The sequence below is a fragment of the Dictyostelium purpureum genome (assembly GCF_000190715.1).
Source record: "Dictyostelium purpureum unplaced genomic scaffold DICPUscaffold_17, whole genome shotgun sequence".
Lineage (NCBI taxonomy): Eukaryota > Evosea > Eumycetozoa > Dictyosteliales > Dictyosteliaceae > Dictyostelium > Dictyostelium purpureum.
The window spans coordinates 123,204-146,843 of record NW_003519354.1 but is presented as its reverse complement, the minus strand read 5'-3'; the positions used below and the strand labels follow the sequence as shown (position 1 = coordinate 146,843).

General features: G+C 25.9%; 10 protein-coding genes across 10 annotated transcripts; 6 read left to right on the top strand and 4 right to left on the bottom strand.

The window, feature by feature from the left end:
• Positions 1-824: 824 nt before the first annotated feature.
• On the top strand, positions 825-1,462 carry DICPUDRAFT_86094 (uncharacterized protein; the record flags this gene model as incomplete). Its single annotated transcript, XM_003283995.1, has 3 exons — positions 825-1,118; positions 1,192-1,343; positions 1,405-1,462. 3 exons carry the CDS (start codon positions 825-827, stop codon positions 1,460-1,462), a joined length of 504 nt encoding a protein of 167 aa, XP_003284043.1.
• Positions 1,463-1,882: 420 nt separating this feature from the next.
• Positions 1,883-2,590, top strand: DICPUDRAFT_75021 (uncharacterized protein; the record flags this gene model as incomplete). Its single annotated transcript, XM_003283994.1, has 2 exons — positions 1,883-2,269; positions 2,345-2,590. The coding sequence occupies 2 exons, from the start codon at positions 1,883-1,885 to the stop codon at positions 2,588-2,590; spliced, it is 633 nt and encodes a 210-aa protein (XP_003284042.1).
• A 99-nt stretch (positions 2,591-2,689) lies between these two features.
• DICPUDRAFT_75020 (uncharacterized protein) lies at positions 2,690-3,330 on the bottom strand (the record flags this gene model as incomplete). The annotated part of the gene is made up of 2 exons (XM_003283971.1): positions 2,690-3,163; positions 3,229-3,330. 2 exons carry the CDS (start codon positions 3,328-3,330, stop codon positions 2,690-2,692), a joined length of 576 nt encoding a protein of 191 aa, XP_003284019.1.
• A 169-nt stretch (positions 3,331-3,499) lies between these two features.
• Positions 3,500-9,490, bottom strand: DICPUDRAFT_147786 (RNA polymerase III, largest subunit; the record flags this gene model as incomplete). The annotated part of the gene is made up of 3 exons (XM_003283970.1): positions 3,500-7,378; positions 7,447-7,729; positions 9,462-9,490. 3 exons carry the CDS (start codon positions 9,488-9,490, stop codon positions 3,500-3,502), a joined length of 4,191 nt encoding a protein of 1,396 aa, XP_003284018.1.
• A 1,002-nt stretch (positions 9,491-10,492) lies between these two features.
• DICPUDRAFT_75018 (uncharacterized protein) lies at positions 10,493-11,079 on the top strand (the record flags this gene model as incomplete). The annotated part of the gene is made up of 2 exons (XM_003283993.1): positions 10,493-10,640; positions 10,760-11,079. 2 exons carry the CDS (start codon positions 10,493-10,495, stop codon positions 11,077-11,079), a joined length of 468 nt encoding a protein of 155 aa, XP_003284041.1.
• A 1,180-nt stretch (positions 11,080-12,259) lies between these two features.
• DICPUDRAFT_147784 (uncharacterized protein) lies at positions 12,260-13,667 on the top strand (the record flags this gene model as incomplete). The annotated part of the gene is made up of 2 exons (XM_003283992.1): positions 12,260-12,867; positions 12,944-13,667. The coding sequence occupies 2 exons, from the start codon at positions 12,260-12,262 to the stop codon at positions 13,665-13,667; spliced, it is 1,332 nt and encodes a 443-aa protein (XP_003284040.1).
• A 99-nt stretch (positions 13,668-13,766) lies between these two features.
• Positions 13,767-15,780, top strand: DICPUDRAFT_75016 (uncharacterized protein; the record flags this gene model as incomplete). The annotated part of the gene is made up of 5 exons (XM_003283991.1): positions 13,767-13,785; positions 14,114-14,365; positions 14,555-14,712; positions 14,885-14,930; positions 15,530-15,780. 5 exons carry the CDS (start codon positions 13,767-13,769, stop codon positions 15,778-15,780), a joined length of 726 nt encoding a protein of 241 aa, XP_003284039.1.
• Positions 15,781-17,816: 2,036 nt separating this feature from the next.
• DICPUDRAFT_18843 (uncharacterized protein) lies at positions 17,817-18,935 on the bottom strand (the record flags this gene model as incomplete). Its single annotated transcript, XM_003283969.2, has 1 exon — positions 17,817-18,935. One exon carries the CDS (start codon positions 18,933-18,935, stop codon positions 17,817-17,819), a length of 1,119 nt encoding a protein of 372 aa, XP_003284017.1.
• Positions 18,936-20,926: 1,991 nt separating this feature from the next.
• On the bottom strand, positions 20,927-22,399 carry DICPUDRAFT_26824 (uncharacterized protein; the record flags this gene model as incomplete). The annotated part of the gene is made up of 1 exon (XM_003283968.1): positions 20,927-22,399. The coding sequence occupies one exon, from the start codon at positions 22,397-22,399 to the stop codon at positions 20,927-20,929; it is 1,473 nt and encodes a 490-aa protein (XP_003284016.1).
• Positions 22,400-23,170: 771 nt separating this feature from the next.
• On the top strand, positions 23,171-23,636 carry DICPUDRAFT_147778 (uncharacterized protein; the record flags this gene model as incomplete). Its single annotated transcript, XM_003283990.1, has 2 exons — positions 23,171-23,450; positions 23,533-23,636. The coding sequence occupies 2 exons, from the start codon at positions 23,171-23,173 to the stop codon at positions 23,634-23,636; spliced, it is 384 nt and encodes a 127-aa protein (XP_003284038.1).
• Positions 23,637-23,640: the final 4 nt, after the last annotated feature.

Below are 23,640 nucleotides of genomic sequence, written 5' to 3'. Positions count from 1 at the left end.
TTATTATTATTATTTGTTAGTGTTTATTTTAAAATAATTCGAATTTTCAAAGTAAATTTTTTTGTAAAAATAAAAATTTAAATTAAAAAAATAAAAAAAAAAAGGAAAAAAATAATAAAAAATAAAAAAATAAAAATAAAAAAAAAAAATTTTATTTTTATTTTTCAACCTAAATCTCTACTTGAATAAATACTTTTTATTTCTGTTTATTTCTTATAAATCATTTAAAAACCAGATTTTTCCAAAAATAGTTTAATTTAATATATGCTTTTTTTATAATATTCTTTTATATTTACAATAGAACAACGATGATATTCGAGGCTATTTGGTATGTATGTTTTTACATTAAACTAAAAAATTTTATATTAATATTAGTTTTTTTATTTTTTATATTTATTTATTTATTTAGCGATAATTTTATTATCTTTATTTCAATTTTTAATATAATTAAAAGTTTTTTAGAGACAATACAAATCGAAATATCTGAGAGTACATTCCATATTTTTGGTTTTGATTGTATAATGGAAAATAAATAAAATAAAATAATTAAAATATTTTACTAACTATTATATAACACATATATGTATAAATAAAACAGCTAACCAGGTATTGTTTTTGGATGTAGATTTACGACCTAGTTTTTTTAAAGATTTTTATATGTATTTATAGAACCTCCTTCTACTTCCAAAAAAAAAAACTAAAAAAAAAATTAAATTAAACCAATTTTATTTTTAAATTTCAGCGAGAAACCATTGTTAATTTGTTTCAATGCAAATAACTTTTGCTCAATACTCAACAATTTAAATAAAACTATTATAGAGTCAATGATAATAGGATACAACGATGACTTTTTTTATTTTAGGATAGTAAAGAAAAATGGTTCAGTTTCAAATTTTAGAATTCCAGAGATTTATACAGATTTTAAAGAAAAGAATACTATTTCAAACTCTATTGACTATCAATGCGAAATTTTATTACAATCAAATATATTATTGGATATTTGTAATGAATTTAAAGCTTTTAAAGAAGAAACTTTAATTATTCAAACAGACAGAACCTCAGTTGCATTTAAAATTAAAGATCCTTTGGTTTATGCAGAAACCATATTAGAGAATAAGGTATGTTTAAAACTAACCATTAAATATAAAATTATTATAAATACAAATATTAATATAATTTTTTTTCAAATAGAAAACAAATGATTTTTATATATCAAATAAAAATAATTTAAATTTAGAATTTAAAGTAAAATATTTTTTAAATATAGGTACTATTGTAAAAAAGATTAATATCAATGAATGCCTATTACAAATTGGTCAAAATCTTCCACTCTCTTTAGTTTTGTAGGTTTTATAATATCCTTAAAAAATAAAATAAAAAAATAAATTACTAATATTTTTTAAGCTCAATTAGTTCCGAAAGCTCCTTTCAGTTTTATTTAGCACCACTTTTAACCAATTAAATAAATAAAATATAGACTATAATTATTTAGATTAAATCTTTTCTCTTTTTTTTTAATTAAAATAGATATTTATTTCATTTTAAAAATTGTTTCCTATCAAAGTAATAAATTAATGTTCTTAATAGAAATAAATAATAATCAAACCACCAAGTAAACTTTTACCAATTTATGTATTTAAAAATACAGTTTCTAACTGTACTACTTTTATTCGATCCCTCATTATTTTAAATAAAAACAATATAAAAGTGTTATTATAATATAAAAAACGAAAGTTTTTTCAAGGGGGGTGCGTTTTTTTAAAAATTTTTTGCTCGAAATATTTTTAATTTTTTTTTTCAATTTAAATACCATCAAACGAAAAAAAATATTTCAAAAATAAAATAATATTAATAATAAATAATAATAAATAATCTAAAAAAAATGGATTTGGAGAAGATTGGTGAAAAAAAAAAATTTTATTTATATTATGATGAACAAATTATAGATGGAAAAAGTGTATTTTTAGAATTTAGAGAGGAATTTCCTAATGAATTGGGGCATATATTTACACAAAACGAATTTTTAGAAATGATTAAAAAACTTAATTACATTATGTCTGAAAAGCATAATAAAGGGTTTTTCATTTTCGTTAAATCTCTCTCTGCGATTTCTATTGTATCATTTCTTCTATTTGTTATCTATGTAATTAATAGAAGAGTTAATCCTAATTCAATTTTTTCCCAAACCAAAGTTTTTGCAATTGTTGGTATTATAACACTTATTACTAGTATAATTACACTATTGACCTTTTTATTCTTTGTAGTTTGGGTAAGGAATAATTTAATATATAAACAAATAAATAAATAAATACGAAACAGGAATTATTACTAATATTTTTTATAGAAACACATATCTAAAAAAAATTATATTAAACAACTAAATGAAAAATATAATGAAAAATCAGTTTATATAAGATGTCTTGGTGGATTAAATTCAAAGCATGCCCCACAAACTATGGAGATCGAATATTATTCCAATGTAAATGCAACACCAGAGCAAAATTATCAATCACAGTTCCAATATCAACCACAATACCAACAACAAACACAACAATATGAAAACCTCGAAAAAACCCCACTTTTAAAATAGACCTTAATCTAATAAAAAGTTTTATTATTTTTACAATTTTTATTTTAATTATTACTATTTTTAATTGTTTATTATTTACAATTGTAGTATTTTTATTTTTTAGCATGATGCTGGGGTATAGCCAGATGGACATGAGCATTGACCATTTGAATCTTGGCAATTGGCTGTATTACCATATGTCCAGCTTGAAAAGCTAAAATAATTTCCTCCAGTTTGTGAGCAAGTGTTTTGAGCTTGACTTATAAACATTTGAATGGATGATACTGATGATGTTAAAATTGTGGAGTATGATGTACCACCATTTATATAAATACAATTTGAAAGATAAAAGTATTTATTATTTGAGAAATCTAATGCTGAAGTTGAAACATAAAGACCTTGTGGTCCACATCCACCAACCATTTGATATTCATAGTTATAGATTTTATCTCTACAAGTAAACCATTTGAAACTGCTATCTTGCATAGTGTTATAATTGGCAACAATAGTTGCTGTGTTAGATGGGCATAAATTTTTAGTGGAGTTACCAACAATAACATATGAATAAACATTATCAGTGTTTACAGTTTGGCACTACATAAATTTTTTTTTATTGGTTAATATTTAATTTTATTATTATTCTTTAATGATTTACTTACATAAACAGAACTTAAAATTTGACTTCCTTCATAGCAACATTGATTAGCAAAAACGTTGTTAATACAAACAAATAAAATAATTAAAAAAACCTTATACATCATTTTTTAAAAAAAATAAAATTAAAAAAAAAATTTTATAAAGATTGGTAAAAAAATATATTTTTTTTTAAAAACCCAAATTTTTAGGTGCTGAAAATTTCGTTTTAAAAATTCTTTCAAAAATCAAATTAATTTTTTTTTAAAAATAGATATAGTTTTATTTTTTATTAATTTACTTATCATCTAAAAGTAATGATTTCTTTGGTAAATTATTTTTATTTGATTTTCTTAATAATTTGAATAAACCGGTACCTAATGGAATTACAGAGCCCATAATAATACATTCTGAGACACCAACAATATCATCTTGACGATGGTGAACAGCAGCATCAAAAAGATGGTCGGTTGTTTTTTCGAAAGAAGCCAACATGAGTACAGATTCTTTCATTTTAGCGATACCGAAACGGGTGATACCTAAAATCTCTCCTTTGAAAGACATTAAATCTGCTAACAACATGACATGACGAACGTCAATAGACATACCATGCGATGTCATAATCATTTGAATTTCTGACATAATTGTATTACGAGCAGTTTCAATACCTAAAGTATTTTCACACTCCATAATGTGGTTAGAGGTGGTGTGGGTACCTTTAATACCTGATGTTGCCATGACTGCACGAAGATCATAACCTTCGACCAATAATTGATAACGTTCTTGTTTTTCGTCAATTTTACTAATAACTACACGATTGATTGTTGGAATACCTTTGACAATAACTGATGGCAAGTTGTTTTTAAGTGATTGAAGATAATAAAGGGTTTGTTCACGACAATTTCCTGGTGGTGTGATACGGAGTTTATATTCTGATAAGGCACTAACTTGATCTACTTTAAGTTTTAAACCTTTTGTGGAAAGAATTGATTGGGCAATGGTTCTAGCATTGATTTCTAATTGTAATGAGTCAATAAATTTCTTATCGATTTTAATTGAGAGATAACAACCACCTCTTTTAACTACTTCTTTGATGTGCTCGGCAACATGACCAAGAGTAGTTTTTTCGATACGACCAGCAACAATTCTAGCGGATCTAATATCGTTGTCACAATTAAGACTTGCAGTGATAATTGGGGTTGAAATATTTTTAGCACCATTAATAATTTCTTTAATTCTTGGTACACCAAGTGTTACATTCATAGAAGCTACACCAGCAAAATGGAAAGTTTTTAAAGTCATCTGAGTACCTGGTTCACCAATACTTTGAGCACCGATAGCACCTACGGCAGTACCTGGTTCAATTTTAGCTCTGTTATATTTATCAAGACAAATATCAAGGAATAACTCGACTTGGGTACTTGTAATTCTATGAATTTGATCAACAACTTGTTGGTTGCTTTCTCTTGCTATTCTTTCATCTATTGATAGTTCTTCATTTTCTCTTTCGAGTGCATCTTCAATGTTTGCAGTATCTTCAGTGTACTCTTTGAGACCAAATTGATTTCTTAACTTTATCAACTCTTCAATATAACCAGTTTGCTTTGGTTTACCAATAAAGAATTCTAAAATTTCCTCTTTGAAAAGATCTGTACATTCTGCAAATGCTTTACCTTTGATAATTACTTCAACCTTTTTACGAATTTCGAATGGTAATAATGCACGTTCATTAATACAACGTCTAGTTGATTTGACAGCTTGCATAGCACGAAGGAAATCGACTGGTCTATCTTTAGCTTCCATACCAGCTGGATCCAAACCATCATCACCATAACAGAATTGGACAATACCACCAAAAGAATCACGTACAGTGTAATCGTAGTGTGTTGAAAGATCTTCGAGAGCCTTCATTAAACGACGTTGCATGTAACCAGTTTCAGCAGTCTTTACAGCAGTATCTACTAAACCTTCTCTACCACCCATAGTGTGAAAAAAGAACTCGGTTGGAATCATACCTGTATAGAAACTATTTGATACAAAACCTTTAGCTTTGGCATTCTTTTGGAAATGAAGGAAATGTGGTGTAGTACGATTTGTAAAACCATTTGGAATACGGGTACCATTGACAATTTGTTGACCTACACAGCAAATCATTTGAGCAATATTAATATTTGAACCCTTTGAACCGCAAAGACCCATAATCAATGGACTATTATAATTTGGTAAGTCATTGACACAAAGTTTACCACAGTCATCACGAATTTGTGAGAGAGTTTGATTCATTTTAGCCTCGAATGTTTGTTCCATACTACAACCTGATGCTACTGGAAGATTGCCATTTTCGAAATCTTTTAAAAATTGGTCACATTTTGAATATGCTGTTTCGATGATATCTCTCTTTCTTTGATCTAAATCTGGAGCTGGTTGGACATCTGGAATACCAATAGAGAAACCTTGATCACCTAAGAAACGAGCACAAAGTTTAGCTAAACGGGTCATTGAATTTGCTGCGATAGAAGGTGAAAAATCTCTCATAAGAATATGGAACAATGAATTTTTATTACCACCACCAATAATTGATTTATCGATCGAGCCACACATTAACTCTGAGTTTCTAAAGTAAACATAACCATCTTTTGGACACATATATAAGTTCTTGGAATAGGTTCTTGATTTGGTTTCGAATGTACACAATACGTGGGATTTAACTGATGGACGTAAAAGAACTTCAAAAATTTGTTTGCCAGTCCATAACTCGATTGGTTTTAAAATAGCTGGTGGTGGGAGATCAATGTGTTCATTTGCATCAGCAAAATGAGTACACATTAATGTGAAACGATAACGATCGTAAAAAGCATCTCTACGAGAAATTAAATAAGATGCAGTAAGAAAATCTTGGGTAGCGGCAACTAATGGTTCACCATTTCTTGGAGTGATTAAATTATTGGTTACACCCATAAGAATAGTTGCTTCGGCTCTGGCTTCTTCGGTTTGAGGTAAATGGATATTCATTTCATCACCATCGAAATCTGCATTGTATGGTGTACATACACACTCGTTGAAACGTAAAGTTCTCCATGGCATAACTCTGGCTTTGTGGGACATAATTGAAAGTTTATGAAGTGAAGGTTGACGATTGAATAACATAATATCACCATCGATGATGTGTCTTTCTACGATATCACCAACTTTAAGTTCAGCGGCAAATTTTTCACGATTACCAAATTTTAACCATTTTTTAACACCATCTTGATAAATGATATAGTTTGCACCTGGATGACGATCTGGACCATTAATAACATACTTTTGAAGACGTTCGATATTATAATCAGAGACACGTTCTGGATAAGTCATAGTGAGAGCAATTAATTGTGGAACTGCTACTTCATCAATATTTAAATTTGGATCTGGTGAAATTACAGTACGGCCAGAGAAATCGACACGCTTACCGGATAAATTACCACGGAATCTACCAGTTTTACCTTTGAGACGTTGAGATAAACCACGAACTGGTTTTGTTGGTTTCATTTGTAATGGTAAACCTGGAACATCACTGTTAATATAAATTGCACAGGTTGCTTGAAGGTAATCCCAATCCTCCATAATTGAATACATCTCGGCACGATCAACATTGGTACGAATATGTTCATTGATATGAATAATTTCTGAAAGCTTCATTGTTAAATCATCTTCATTGGTGCCACTACCACCATCCATTGGAACTGATGGACGAATTGAAACTGGTGGAACCAACATGTATGTTAAAATTAAACGTTCTGGTCTACCAACGATTGGGTTCATATTCATAATTTCTATATCTTGGTATGAAATCTTTTTAAAAAGATTCAATGCAACCAATGGATTTAAATCTTCTTGTGCTTTTTTAATATGTGATTTCATTTCTGGATTATATTTAACTGCTTCATCATATAATGCATAGTATTCCTGTAAATTCTCTTGTTTTCCTTTATATTTTTCATGAATAATTTTGAATGCACCACTCTTTCTGATCATACCATTTGTTGATTTACATTTGAAACATTCCTTGGTTTTTCTGCAATCTAAAAATATCTTTTTTAATAATGATTTTCTTTGTAAATTATCCAATTTCTTATTTCTCATTTTTCTTAAATATGTTGATTTTTTTTCTTCATCTAATAAAATACTTGAACAATTCTAATAAAATAAATAATAGGTTAATAAAAGTAAAAATAAACGGTAAAATTTATAGGCCATATACTTACTTTACAAATCATTTGTAAAATATTCATAATATTTTTGAGATAACCAATGTGAAATACTGGTAATTGTAATTTAATATAACCAAAGTGACCTACACAATCTACAATACTTAGACCACATGTTGTACAGTTTTGTTGTTTATCGCTAGTACCTAATTTATTATCTAAAACACCATATGGTTGTGGTTTTCTTTTTAAAAGATCGAATAATTCTCTATTAACAAGTTGAACATGTGATAATCTAACTATATCTTCTTCTGATAATAAACCAAACTGAATATGACCACTAAAATATTTTAAAAAATTAAAAGTTAAAATTAGTGATTTCTTATGAAAAATAATATTGGGTGTTTATTGAATATTTACATTTTCTTTGGAGCATCATCTTCTTTTATTAGTTCCAACATTGATTATATTTATATATGATTGTTTTTTTATTATTTATTATTTGTTATTTTAAAATTATAAAAAAAAAGAAAAAGAAAAATGAAATCGAAATATTTTATACTTTAGGATTTTAAATATTATTAATTTATAAATAAGAAATTCGGTTTGTTTTATCTAAATATTGATGATTGAACCCTTCAAAAACCAATATCAATATCTTTAAAAAAAAAAAAAAAAGATAAAAAAAAAGATAACAAACAAAATATTTCTTTTTTCTTTATTTACAATTTCGAATGAAAAAATAAAAAAATAAAAAATGAAAAAATAAAAATTTTTATTTTTTTTGAAAAAAATAAAAAAAATTTATAAAAAAAAAAAAAAAATTATTTTAAAATTTTGAATTAATTCCTATTTTAAATTATACTTTGAAAAAATAGCAAAAATTATAATTATAATCCTCAAATTTAAATTAATTAATTAATTAAAATTTATTTGTAAATAAATTATTATTATTTTACTCTTAAAGGACCAAAAAGAATATTTTTAAAAATTTAAAATAACCGCCGAATTTTAATGTGGGGTAAATAAACGGAGTTTAAAAAAATAATTTTTAATACTTCAAATAAGTCACTCATTTATAGAAAATATTAAAAGTAATTATATCACTGATAAAGAAAATAATGTTAGAGATAGATTGAAGGTATTATATATTCAATTTTAATTCAAACTCAGTTCTTCAATATAGTTTAAAAAAAAATTTTGATAACTCGACAATTTAAATAAATAATAAATGAAAAACTAAAGAAAAAAAAATTAAATAAAAAAAAAAAATTAAAGAAAAAAAAAATTTAGATTTTAGAATTAATTTTTAAAGATAATAAAATGGTATTAATACCATTATTTTATTTATTTTATTTTTTTTATACTATTAGCCACTCTTTGTAAAGAGTGTTTCCAGCTCTACCACGGGGAGGTTAGTATATTAGAGCCGAGTGGTTAATTATTTATACCTTCAGGCAGTATAAATAATTAAACACCATATTGAAAATTTATGACCACGCAATACAAAAATTAACCATCCCATTGAAATTGGTAAGTTTCAAAAACATAGGCCCTATTCAGTATCTATGTAATCAAAATACCAATCGAGAGTATATTGTATGATTCATAGACTTGAAATTTTTGAATGCTACATAATATTTGAAATTTTTTAATTATCCATAATACTTGATATTTTTAAATAATACTTGATATGTATAAATGCTAAAAAATTTCTTGATGTTTTTAATACAAAATATAATTTGATATTTTTGAATGATATATAATACTTGAAGTTTTTTAATGATAAATAATCCTTGATATTTTTAATGATAAATAGTCCTTGATATTTTTTATGCTAAATAATCCTCAATATATTTGAATGATAAACATTATTTGATATTTTTATATGGCAAATAATATATGATATTTTTAATGTTCATAATACATAATACTTGATATTTTTAATGTTCATAATATTTGATATATTTTGAATTTTACAATACTTGATAATTTTTAATGATCAATAATATTTGATATTCTTGAATGTTACACAATACTTTTGATATTTTTTAATAATCCAAAATACTTACCTTATAGTCATTATACAATTATCACACATTATACTTGAAGTTTTTTAATGATCCAAAATAATTATAATACTTTATATTTTTTTAATGTTCCATAATAATTTATATTTTTTGAATGATACATTATAAATGCTTAACAATTTTTGATATTTTTTCTAAATAATTCATGATGTTTTTTTAATGATCCATACTTGATGTTTTTTATAATTATAATATTTTTGAATGATAAATAATCTTAGATATTTTTAATTCTAAATAATCCTTGATATTTTAATGATACACAATAGTTTATATTTTTATATAATACTTGATTTTTTTAATTATCCATAATATTTGATATATTATGAATGTTACACAATACTTGATAATTCTTAATGATTATATTTAATTTTCTAGAATTTTACACAATACTTTATATGTTTTAATAATCCAATAAAATATTTACCTAATAATTATTATACACTTATAAAAATATATTGTTTTATAAAATAAAACTGATAAAAATAATATGGGTGAAATAATAAAAAATAGAAATTTTTTTTTTTTTTTTTTTTTTTTTTTTTTAAATTTTTATAAATTATTGGTGATAAGAAATTTTTTTTTGCCTATGCCCCATAAAATGAAGATCTAATGTGCATGTGTGAATTTCTTTTTTTTTTATTTTTTTTTTAATTTTTGATTTATTTATTTTTTATAATTAATTAAAAAATATTATTTGAATAATTAAATTGAACAATGATAGTTTTTTAAGAAATGAATATTAAAATAAAAAAGTTGTTATATTTTCCTTAAAGTGGACTTTTAGATTATAAAAACTATTATTATAAAATCTATAGTGGCTATATTAGTTAAAAATTATTATTATTTTAATTTTTAATAATGATGTTCGCAATCTTATTCTTTATGAGTGGTAAATTTCATTTTTTAAATTTAATTAAATTTTTTTTTTTTTTTTATTAAAAATTTTTTTATTACTATTCAATGATATCTTTTATGCTGGTTTAATTAGTTCTGATTTAGAATATGGTATTACAATGCTATCAGGTATAGAGTCTATTATATGGAGAAAGAGCTCACCCATTTGGAATGCAACCATTGTTGGTCTTTTAAAGTATGGTAGATTTGAATTGGCTCTATCCTCAATCAATGCTGCTACAAAATTACACAAACCTTTATCAAGTAGTGAAATTCAAGATTTAATTGAAAACCCTGGATCCTTTAAAGAAATTACACCAGAAACTTTAAAATAATTAAATATAATTTTCAATATCGTAATGACTATATTCATCCAAAAAAACTAGAACATGTCAAAGTGGAAAAAAAAAATAAAAAAGCTCAAAAAAGCCAAGGAGAAAAGAGAATAAATGAAGATAATAATAATAATAATAATAATAATAATAATAATAATAATAATAATAATAATAATAATAATAATAATAATAATAATAATAATAATAATAATAATGGTAATGATAAAACAATAATAGATAGTGCTGAAGATAAAAAAGAAGAAAATATCAAAAAGCTCACAGTAAAAGTTTTTAAATCAGAAAAAAAGAATTCACCCAAAGTTATAAAAACCGATTTGTCATTATTTAAAGACACAACCCCAAATATTTAAAAATAAAAAAAAAATTTTTGATCATTTTAAAAAAAAAATCATTTTTTTCCATTTTGGTGTGGTGACGCATTCTAAAAATTTATATTTATTTCTTTTTTACAAATTTCAGTAATTTCTCATAAAAAGAAACCAATAAAAACATTACCTCAGGTTAAGATTTTAATTACTCTGACAATTCACTTTCATTTACTGTTGGTTTTCAAAGTGACAATAAAAAAGCTTTGAAATTTGTTCTCAAATCATGTAAAGGTATTACTAGATGTTTTATCAATGAAAATAAGTAGATGGTGCTTATGGAATCTCTTTGATAAACGTCATATCATTCTTTTAGGTGATTACATGACTTTTGATGGCGGTTATCGTGCACTTAATCGTATTGGTATCGAGAATAATACCTCACCATTCAATTGGTACTTTAATTTAATTATTAAATTTAATATTAAAATTTTTTTTCAACTATTTTATTTTTTTTAATTTATTAATACACATGAATATATAAAATATATTAAAAATTAATATGAAATTTTTTAAAAAAAAATAACGAATAAAAAAAGTTTAATAAATTATTTTTCATTGTGGCATTTTAATTTTTAAAATTTCCAGAGGTGTTAATTTTAAATACAAATAAAACATAAAAATTACTTTTTAACCAAATTGGTATAAAAAAATTATTTTAACGAAGTGTTTTTGTAGTTTTACTTATAAATATTATAAACATATGAATATAGTAGACAAATAAACTTTCACAAAAAATAAAAATATTAAATTTTTGAAACACACCAAAAAAAAAACTGCAACATTACAAAAAATTAATAACTTCTATTTTTAAATTAAAAAAAATATAATAAAACATATTGTAAAATTAAATAATTTTTTTTTTTTAAAAATCTTCAGGTACAGATATAAAACAGTTAAAACTGATAAATTTTAACCCCATAGTGGTTCTAAAAAAAAGAAGGCAATGTTAAATGGCGGAGTGGAAAGTGTAAATTTTCCAATACCCAATAAATTTTTTTTTTTTTTTCGGGGTGGGTTGGCAAATTACAAAATAATAGAGGTTATAAAAATATTTTTTTTAAATTAAATTTTTATTATTTTTTTGATTTAAAAGGCTGTATTTTTAGAAAAATTAAATTATTATTTTTATAATTCATTGTTGCTATATAAATTATTTAAAAAAATGGAAGATAAGTTAATGGGAATTAAATCAAGTGAAGATGATTTAATGGCTTCAACTGGTAGTGTTTTAAGTGGTGCAATTGGATCTATTCCGGTCGTTGGTAGCTTTCTAAGTGGTATTTTTGGTGCATTTTGGCCAGGCCCTAAGTATCTAACTGTTGAAGATTTTCAAAGAGAAATTAAAAAATTAAAAGAACAAATGATTGCTCTGATGGATCAAAAGATTGATGCTGCACTTGATAAAGTTTTTAATGCAATTATTGACACTGAAGTTTTAGCTTTAATAAATTCCGGTAATAATTTTTCAGAAGCCGTCAATTTATGGGCAGAAAGAAATGGCCATAAAGTCTCGAATGTACCAAAGAAAAAAAGTAAATTTGCTATGGAAATTCAAGATTTAGGTGATGATGCAATTAAAGAACTATGCAGAACTCAATATCAAATATTTACTGGTGATGCCGAAAGATGCCTTATCCTATTATCTGATGATAGATTTAATGAATACTCATTAAATTCCCTTGTTTTTACAATGGCACATTATGTTTCCTCCCAATTGGAATGTATTGCTAATGGTGTCACATGGGGTTTTCCAGAGAGTTTTATTGAAGGGTATGCCTTTTTTATTTATATATTTTAATAAATCTATAATAGATACTAATTTTTTAATTACATAAAACCTTTATAGTAATGGAGGAAGTGTTGTTGGTGTAAAGACAAAACTCCATGAAAAAATCAACAAATACCATATGGATTGCGGAAAAGCCTATCAAAAAGCATTAAAAAAGGGTATGCAGCCTTCCAATAATGATGTTGTTGTGATGATGATGACAGCAGGTTTAGTTCACTATTCAGACAAAAAAATATTTGAATATCCAGTTATCATAGCCAAAATTCTTTATCCAGAAATTCAATTGAAAACATTTAAAGAATCTTATGTTCCTCACACATTTTTTTATCGTAATAAATCCACAACTAAGGATGATGGTATGGTAGATCATGTTTCATCTCAATGGCAAGTTACAACTTTACCTAATCAATCTCGTGATGAACTTTTATTATTCACCCTTAATCTTACTTCCCTCCCAGGTAAAAAATTTAGTTTAAGACTTCATCTTGCTGCCTTTAACTCCAATGAATATACTATCAATGTAAAACATAGATATGGGACTCTTTCACCAATCAAAACCAATTCTTTAACCAATAACTACCCAACTATGGAAGTAATTAGACAAGCCATAGCTAATGGAGGCCAAGTTCCATCTAATATAAAGTATGGAATTCATTCAGCAACATTTGAAATACCATCCCCTGTTACATCATTAGAATTAAAGATATACAGTACTCATACCTCAGGCAACCAATCTGATTATCTTCACATTGAAGATTATAATATTACACTATTGGAATAGATACATCTCTATTTTATAAACTTTTGTTTTATAATTAAAAAATAAATAAATAAATAAATAAATATAATTAAAGAAAAAAGTATAATCTCTTGAATATTGATGAAAAATTTAATAGAGGGTAAATTCATTTTTTTATTAGAAAAATGAATAAAAAATTTAATTAATTTGATACGATTTATTTTGCTTGGAATTTAAATAGGTGTTTTTTGATATTGGATATTTGATATTTCTGAATAAGGTGATATAGCTAGAGATTAAAAAACATAGTTATCTTTAGTTTTTACAAAAACTTTGCATTAATGGATAGAATTTTGGCTGGGGGAAAATTTTTTTTTTTTTTTTTCATTTTCATTTTCATTTTCATTTTCATTTTCATTTTCATTTTCATTTTCATTTTCATTTTCATTTTATCAATATACATTTATTTATTTTTTATAATAGCCAAGCGAACAAAAAAACAGGTAAAGGACACCAATACTTGAAAATTTATTATTCAAGTTATTTAAAGTTTAGATCAAATTATTATTTTAATATCAAAAAGGAAATCAATAATATTTCAACACCATTAAAATCAAATTTAGATCAATTAAATTCAATTTCGCTAGTCCAAAATAATTTACAACCATTGGATGGTTTTATTTCATCATACGATCAATTTATGAAAGATAGGGAAATAGCATACTCCACTTACACTCCAGGTGCATCACGGGTTGCCCTTCAGATATTTCACCCGTGGTTACCCGTTTTAATCACCAAAACCATCGTAGAATGAACTACGAGATACTGTTATTTTTGAATTAAAATTTCCAAGGTAGATTAAAAACCTTACAGGTTTTTGTTTTGAAATAAAAGGAAAAGATTTAATAGATACAGTAAATAATAGTAAGACTCTTTTAAATCATTTAATGATGGTGATATATTTAGGGATTTAAAAATTGAGGTATTCGATTATGATTCAATTAGTGCACGAGACTTAATCGGTATTGTTCATCTAAATGCAGATCAAGTACTCAGAGGTCAAAATCAACAAAATCAAAAATACATGGTACTTTTAATTTTGACTGAAATTTCAGATATGACCAAACCATTATAAATTAAGTTAGTGTCTCAACTATGGCTTACTGTATCAGTCGTGATTTAAATATTTCTTTTTAATTATTATTTCTATTTAGTTGTATTATTAATAATTAATTGATTATAATTTATAAATAGTGAAGGTTCAAGTTCATTTGATAATATTGGTTACATTAGATGGTGATGATGGTATATTAAAAGATTATAACGTCAGAAAGCAAACAGAGATTGTTCAATTCGTGCCATTCACATCATTCTATTCAAATATCGATTTATAAGCACAAGAGATCTTTAAAAGAAATTCCAGGTCAATTACTTTCATTCCTGGAATTTCATTTACAACGGCACCATTCCAAACATAGGTCAAAACAAGGATAGTATCAAAATTGATATATCATTAGACAAAATACCAAAACTAATGTAATGAACAAGGATCATTACTCAATAATAATCAATATTAATTAATAATTATCAACAATTATTTTAATTCATCAAAAAAGAAATTTTAAAAAAAAATAAATTTTTAAAAAAAATAAAAAATAATTTTTAGTTTTCGAATTTTACAAAAACATAAACATTTCATATAAATTTTATTTTATTTAATTATTTGATCTTAGTACCTTACACTTTTTTATAATCAGTTTTTGTTATATCCAAGGATAGCACCGAATTCATTAAAGTGGTTAAATATATGTTGAAGTTACAGAAGATTGATTTTTTTTTTTTTTTTTTTTTTTTTTTTTTTTAAAAGTGAAGATAATTAAAAGCAAATGCTTTAAATTAATCAGAGAAGATTGATCCAAATGTATACGATTACATTCATGTCGTCCAATTTTTAACCAATGTGGCATTTCAAGGTAATGAAAAAAACGAGAATTTAAGATTGCAACTAAGAACATTAGAAGCAGAGAAAGAAAGAAAACAAGAAAAAATCTTGGAAAGTGAATTAGTTTATATTATCGATAATATTACTAATCCAAAAGCAATGATGTCTGATGTCTACGAAAAGATATACAAGGCTGGGTGTAAAGTACCTTAGGTCAATTAATTTTTTTTTTTTTTTTTTTTTTTTTTTTTTTTTAAAAAATCTTACTTAATAATATAATTTATATTATTAGTGTAAGAGACGGTGTTTTATTAAATAGGATTTGTATTGTTATATGTATTTGATTGGGAAATTGATCAAAGTGGTTTCTGGTAATTTATAAAAGGTTGATATTTTAGATCTAATGGTTTGGATATGGTTTGAATTTATTTGCTTATCTACTTTTAGGAAGTTGTTGTAGTTTGATTGGATCGTTCTTGCATATTCTAGTGAGGCGAGTTTGGTCCATTTGTGTTGGATGTCATTATAGTTTATGATTTAGCAATTGCATTTGGGTTAATCTCTTTGTTAAATAGTTTGGTGCATACCCAAATCCAGACTTGGTGGAAGATAATTGAAATCATATTTCTGTAGGTCGGTGTTCTATCAAGATCGAAATCGAGGTCTCTATAGCACCATCGGAATGGTTCATCTTGAGGGTGTATTTGGTAGTCGTATTCGCTGCCACCATAGAATTTATCAAGTTTGGATTGAGGTGTCTTTCGGTAAATCAATGTGTTGGTACTTTTATTATAATTCCATCTGCTATCTTTACCAGTACTTTCATATAGGTATTCTTTTAGTGAACTTATATTAATATATTCTCGAGTTGAATTACAGAATAATAGTAGATGGCCATAAGGGTCATTGTTCATGGGTATATTACACATTGGGCATGTTCTTTTATGTAGAAGATTTATTGGTAGGCATCTTGCTTGGAATCTGAAAAGTGTATTTCTACCTTTTGGATCTTTTGGTTATAATATATTATTGAATAATTGATCGTAACGGTATCCTCTAATATCCAGGGTAATTTGAAAGCATGTTTTTGGAATTTTTTCTGGTAGTTTCAATATATTTAGATATATATCTTTTAGCTTTATACCATTATTGTTTGTATCAATAATCGGATAAAGGTTGTTTGAATGATTTCCAAAGTATTGTTTCCAGTGTTTCATAAATGAATATAAGAGTGAAGAAGTGTAGTTGTTTCGGTTGATTTGGAATTCCCAGCTGTTTTGATAAGCTGATTCGTAGGAGCCTGTTTTTTTATAAACTAGAAATCTATTGAATAACCAAATTTTTTGAGCAATTTGTCTTTTTTTAATATCCCAGAGGTTTCAACCTCTTTTTTCCATTGGAAAGAGTGATCTTTGGTTTGACATTAAGGATACTGTATTTTTTCCTCCAATTGAGAAACCACCTGAGCTTTTAACGTTAGGGGATGATAGAAACCAAATAACAAGTTTATCGATTTCTTTCATTTCTTGGTCATTAAAGTCTTCTATATATTGATGATATATAAGTTTGGATAGTGCAAATGACTTAAGTATGTTGATTTTCGTTTTGATTGTTGCGCCTGTTGATTTCCATAATACAAGGGATGCGCGGATGCTTTTGAGGATTTCGGGTAATTTACGTACTATACCTTGGTTATCAAAATAGTAGCCTAGGTATCGTTGAGGTGTGTTGGCAATAGGTATTGGTGATGAGTGGGTGCCACAGTCTCCTATAATGATTAAAGTAGATTTATCAATGTTAACTTTTGAGGAGGTTGCTCTGCAAAAGTCATCGAAATGTTTCAGAATTATAGTTTGTTCGTGGTAGTTAGAAGCAAAGGTAGAGGAATCGTCAGCAAAGCATTGCATTTTTTCTCTTTGATTTGTATTAAGGCACAGTGGTAGACCAGCAATATTCTTATCATTAATAATTGTTCGTGCAAGACATTCAAGTACCAAGATAAATAGGGTTGGAGATAAGGGATCGCCCTGTTTAACACCTCTTTCAATGAGGAACGGATTAGTTTGATGTCCATTAAAGTCAATTAATGTGAGGTACAAAGACCTGATAAATTTTTTTTCATTATAACTTAAAGTTCATTTACATAACACAAAATATTTTTTTTTTTTTTTTTTAAAAGTGAAGATAATAAAAAGCAAATGCTTTTAATTAATCAGTAAAATTTTATTTAATGTTTTTTTATAAAGTATTTAAAGAAAATATTCTAAACTGTTGATATTTGGTAAAGATTTGATGCTGATGAAGTATGCTCTTGCTATTTTTCTTTTGAATTTTCTATATTCTTCATTGATGTTGCTAATTGTTTGTGGTTGTTTAGCGTGTCTTTCCTTGATGTTTTTTAAACCTTTTAAGTATTCTAAAGTAGCTAGTTTAGTCCATTTTGAGGTTAGATTCTTATAATCGAGTTCTTTTATTGTATTTTCTTGATCGTCATATAATTCTTTACATAACCAAATCCAAACATGATGAAATACCAGGGCTATGGCATTTCTATAAGCGAAACATCTAGTTAAGTCGAAATCTATTGCTTTATAGTTCCATTGGAAGTGTGATTTGTGGAATCTGGTGTTGTTGTAATCCATATTTATTTCTCCATCGGATTTGCGACCTTCTGGGATTTTGTATGTAATATTTTTTATTGATATATTCCTTCTTGATCTTGTTATGTCCAGTGACCAATTGAGGCCCCTTCCCGAAGTAATGAATATAAATGATTTTAGTTTATTGAAGTTGATGAATTTCAGAGTTTTTTTACATTTGAAAAATAGATGACCATATGGATCATTATTAAGATTTTCATTACATAGTCTACATGGTTTGTTGTGAATGAAGTTGATGGGTAAGCATCTTGCTTGGAATTTGAATAGAGTGTTTCTTGATTTTGGATCTTTAATATTAAGTATATTATTGAATAGGTTGATATAGCTATAACCTGTAAGTTGAAGACATTGTTGGAATTCTGTTTTGGGTGTAAAGCTGTTGAGATTGTTTATTTCCGAATACCATTCTGCTAAAGAAAGAGGTTTGCCGTCTTTATTTTTAATGGATTTCAACCCGTCTAGTAGTCCTTTTTTAACTTTTATTTGTATCCAATCATTGTAGTTTTTAAATAGGTAATCTGAAGTTATTGTTTTGGTTGATATTTGATGTTTCCAACTGTGTTGAAATTCTGATTCTATTTTGTTAGTTTCAATTTTATTGATTATTTGATTTATCATCCATAATCTTTGTGCTTTTTGTCTGTTTTTGATATTCCAAAGATTCCAACCTCCTTGATCCATAGGATAATTTGCTCTTTTAGAGCTCATTAATTTGAAGACTTTAAAACCATTTGGACTTTTATTGTTAGGTGCTGATAGGAACCAATCTGCAATTTTATTGATTTCTTTAATTTCATCATCGTTGAATTCTTCAATATACGAGTAATATGTTATTCTTGATAGTGCAAAGGATTTGAGGATGTTTACTTTTGTTTTAATTGAGTTACTTGTTGTTTTCCATAATGATAACGAGGATCTTATAGAATTCAGTATTTCTGGTAGTTTTCTATGGATTCCGGTACCTGTGAAGTAGTAACCTAAATATCTTTCTGGTTTATTTGATATTATAATAACTGAATTTGTTGTGTCTGGGTTGTTAATTGTTATTGAAACTGATTTATCTATATTTAGTTTTGATGATGTTGCTGTGCAAAATTGATTGAAGTGTTGAAGTACCAAATTAAGTTGGTCGTTGTTATGAACCATTGATGATGAATCATCTGCAAAACCTTGAAATTTGATTCTTCTGTTTGTGTTGTCAAAAGGAAGTCCAATTATTGATTTATCTTCTAGTATTGATCTAGCTAAAGCTTCTATTACCATTACATAAAGAGTCGGTGATAAAGGATCTCCTTGTTTTACTCCTCGTCCTATTATAAATTTATCAGTATTTTTACCATTTATTTCTATTTTTGCAAAGGAATTGGTGAGTAGTTGCATAATAAGATTAGTTAGTTTGGTTGGTACTTGAATGTGTAATAGTGTTCTGTAAATGGCATCATGAGATATAGAGTCAAAAGCTTTCTCAAAATCATAAAAAGTAATGATTCCTGGTAGTTTGTTTTTGATACAATATTTGATAATTTCGTTTACAGTCATTGTATTATCTGTAATTTTTCTGCCTCCAGTAAAACCTTTCTGATTGGGGTTAATTATATCAGGAAGAATAGTCTGTAATCTATTGTTGATTACCTTAGATTGTATCTTGTATAGACAATTAGCAAGAACAAAATATGTAATGTAGATGGAGCTCCAAATACTAAAAAAAAAAAAGTTTTTCTCTTAAATCACCTGGAAGATTTTTTACTTTTTAAAAAATGCCGCGACCTGGAATCGAACCAGGGTCAAAGCAGCCACAATGCTATGTACTACCACTATACTATCACGGCAAGTTGATATTGATTAGTAATAAAGCTCTATACAGCTTACAAATGTTTAAGTATATATATGTAAAATAAGTATAACAAATAAACAACAAATAACAAATATTGTATGTGTAATTAAATTGTAGTTTATTGAATAAATAGAATAAAAAAACTCTGAAGTTTTAGACTGAGGACTTAAGGTATTTATACTGAATGAGATTGGTTCTAGAAGCTAATTCTTAAGTTAGTTGGAAATACTGGAATTGGTAGTTACTAAACAGTAGTTAGTAAACAGCAGTTAGTGACTCTTAATAAGTCTAGGATCATAGCGTTAATATAGCGATATCAAAACAGTATATATATGGTCGGACGGGGCAGTTATACTACAGATTCCAATTTGTAATTTTTGTGTGTTTTTTTAATGAAAAATTTTTCCTCATTTAATTAACCAATCTGATATGGTGAAGCCAGTTGTTGATTCATACCGCTTGTTTCACATTCTTCAAAAATTTGTAATATATTAGAAGTTCATCTCCAATGTTGTGGTCACAAAAAAAACTACCTATAACAATCAAATTAAAAAGATAAGCACCAAATTTTATTACTTTAATTTTAATTAATTTTGATTAATTTTTGTTATTTAATTTTGAATAATTATTATTTTTTATTTAAACAAAAATTTCTGGTATTTTGAGGTATAAAAAAAACTACCCCAATATCCCTCATTACTTGAATGAAACCTTCAATGTTTAAAAGACCGGTATCTGCTCTCATTTCTGGAGCCGGTTTATGGGCATCCCTCTTAATTCTTTCTTTAAATTTTTCTTGTTTTATTTTTTTTTTTTTTTTTTTTTTTTTTTTAAAAATTAATATCAATTTAATAATAATTTTTTTTTATTTAGACATTTCAAAAATCATATTGTTGATGTATTGTTTTTTAAATTTTGTTAAATAAAACATTAATGCAATACCTATGATTATAAAACCAGCTAAAGCATACAAGAAAAATGGCAATGGGTATGATGGAGGTTCTGGATAGAAATTACCCACTAATAATAAAATAAACAATAGTCCACTGGCACAAGGACATATTAAATGATTAAAAAATCTATAATCTTGAGGTTGCTTTTTCTTCATATATGGAACCAGAGCAATATTTGTAACAATAAAAACTAGTATAATAGGAATCGCACTGATATAGCTAAGGTAGTTATAGACATCCCAGGTGTGTGTTGTATATATACTTTTAGTTGAACATGCTATAATAAAGCAACATAAAACTATGAATACTGTCAATGTAATAATTGCAACATGTGGTGTTTTAAATTTTTTGTTTGTATTCGATAGTTTTGAAATTGGGTTTCTTGTATTTTCTTTTATAGTTTTACCAATGCTATAGAGAATTCTGAACACAATATTAAACCAGCTACTACAAACATTGAATGTAGATACTATACCTGCGACATCGATGACAATTGAAAACCAATAGGATACATAACGATTTGCATTTTGTTCTATTGGCGATTGGTCCAGTCTCATTGAGAATATATTTGAGGGTCCTGTTGCAACAATCATAGCATAACTTGCCCAAATTAACCAAACTGCAGCCACTAAAACAGCACCAACTACAGCAATGGGTATACTCTTTTTGGGATTTCTAGTTTCTCTTCCCAAATTAGCGGCACCCTCAAACCCAATGAAAATAAACACACAAAATACCAAACCTCTTGCTATACCTGAAATATCAGGCGCATAGTCACCGACTGGTGTAAATGCCAAAGGATAGTTACCTTGATCACCGCCTTTAACTACAACAAAAATAGTTAAAACCAACATTACTATTGTCTCGAGTGCCATTGATATTAAAGTGGTTCTTAATACTACATCGATACCTATATATGCCAATGTGGGAATAACGGTAACCACTAATATAGCGCTAAGAATCCACGGGAAGTGAAATGTGGTGTGTCGTGTAATTACATCTGATAGAGTACTAACAAACATTAGAATCGCAGCCACCATTACTGTTAAATAGCCAACCAATAGAACCCAAACTGACAAAAACCCCATCGAATTGCCCAAACCTTCTGAAATATATAAAAACAAAGATGCACTTGATGAAACATATTTTGAAAAAGTACAAATAGTGTATGCCATAGATAAAGTACAAATTGTGCCTATAATTAATGTGAACGGTACTGCTGTACCGGCGACCGATGCTATATTAGGGTATACAAAGAAGAGGGCCGTGCTTAATCCAATGCCCCCAACTGATAGCGCTATACATTCTAACGTTCCTACATTATTTTTTTTTAATTGTCCCACTACACTACTGTTATCAGAACCTATACTATTTTCGTTATCCATACTGTTTTCACTATCATAAGAATAAGTTTCTATATAATTAATCCTATTATTTTTAAATGACATTTAATAAATTATATAAATTAATAGGTCTAAACAAACCAATTAAAAATAACAGAAAAATATAAATAACTAATAATAATAAACAAATCCTAAGGTTATTTATAAATAAATAATTTATTCATTAAATAACACTATTATCTACAGATAAAAAAAAAAAATTTAATAAAAAAATTTTACTTACCCCACACTTCATTTTTTTTTCCTTACTATCAGTGTGCTAACAGGTGTGTTAATAGTGTGTATAATTTTAAATATATTTATATTAAGAGAAGAGTTTATAATTTTAATTATAGCTCTACTCATTATAGAAGATTATTTTTTTATTTTTATTATTTTTATTTTAATTGGACTATTTATTTTTTATTATTAACTATTGCAAAAAAAAATATTTTATTTTTTACATTTTATTGGAAAAACCTGGTAAAAAAAATAATTTTAAAAGAAAATGAAAATTTTATTAAAATAATTTAAAATTATATATTAATTTCTATTTTTCAAATAAAATCAATGATGAACATAAAAAAATAATAAAAAATAAAAATAAATTTTAATTAAATTTAATTTAATTTTTTTTTAAAAAAATTTTTATTGTTTTTTTTTTTTTTTTTAATTTTTTAAACAAATTCATTTCATTAATTTTTAAAATTTTTTTTATTTTCTTTTTATCACACACATCTCATTCAAACAAATATATATATATAATAATAAAAAATGATTACAAGATTATTCAACAATAATAATAAATTAGTTTTAAATAATATCAATAGAGTTATGGTTCAAAAATCATACTACTCAACCAACGATGAAATTAGATTAAAAACCAAAATTCCAATTTTTAGACACGACGACCAAGGTGATTGTATTTCAATTGGTAAATTAAAAGAATCTGAACATTCAGTAGCTTTAGTTAATTTAGAATTTCTTAAAATTGATTCAATTGTTAATTTAACACAAGAAGAACTTTCAAGATTAGTTGTTATCCCAAAAACAGGTATGGAATCATTAATTTAACTATTATTATTCATAAAATTAAATTTAATTTATATATTAACAAAATTTTTTTTTTAAAACAGAAAAACTTTCAACTGACCAAAGAATTGAAAAACTTGAATCAGATATTAAATCAATTAAAGAATCTTTAGATAAACTAACTCCAAAGAGAAATACCCAACTTTAATATA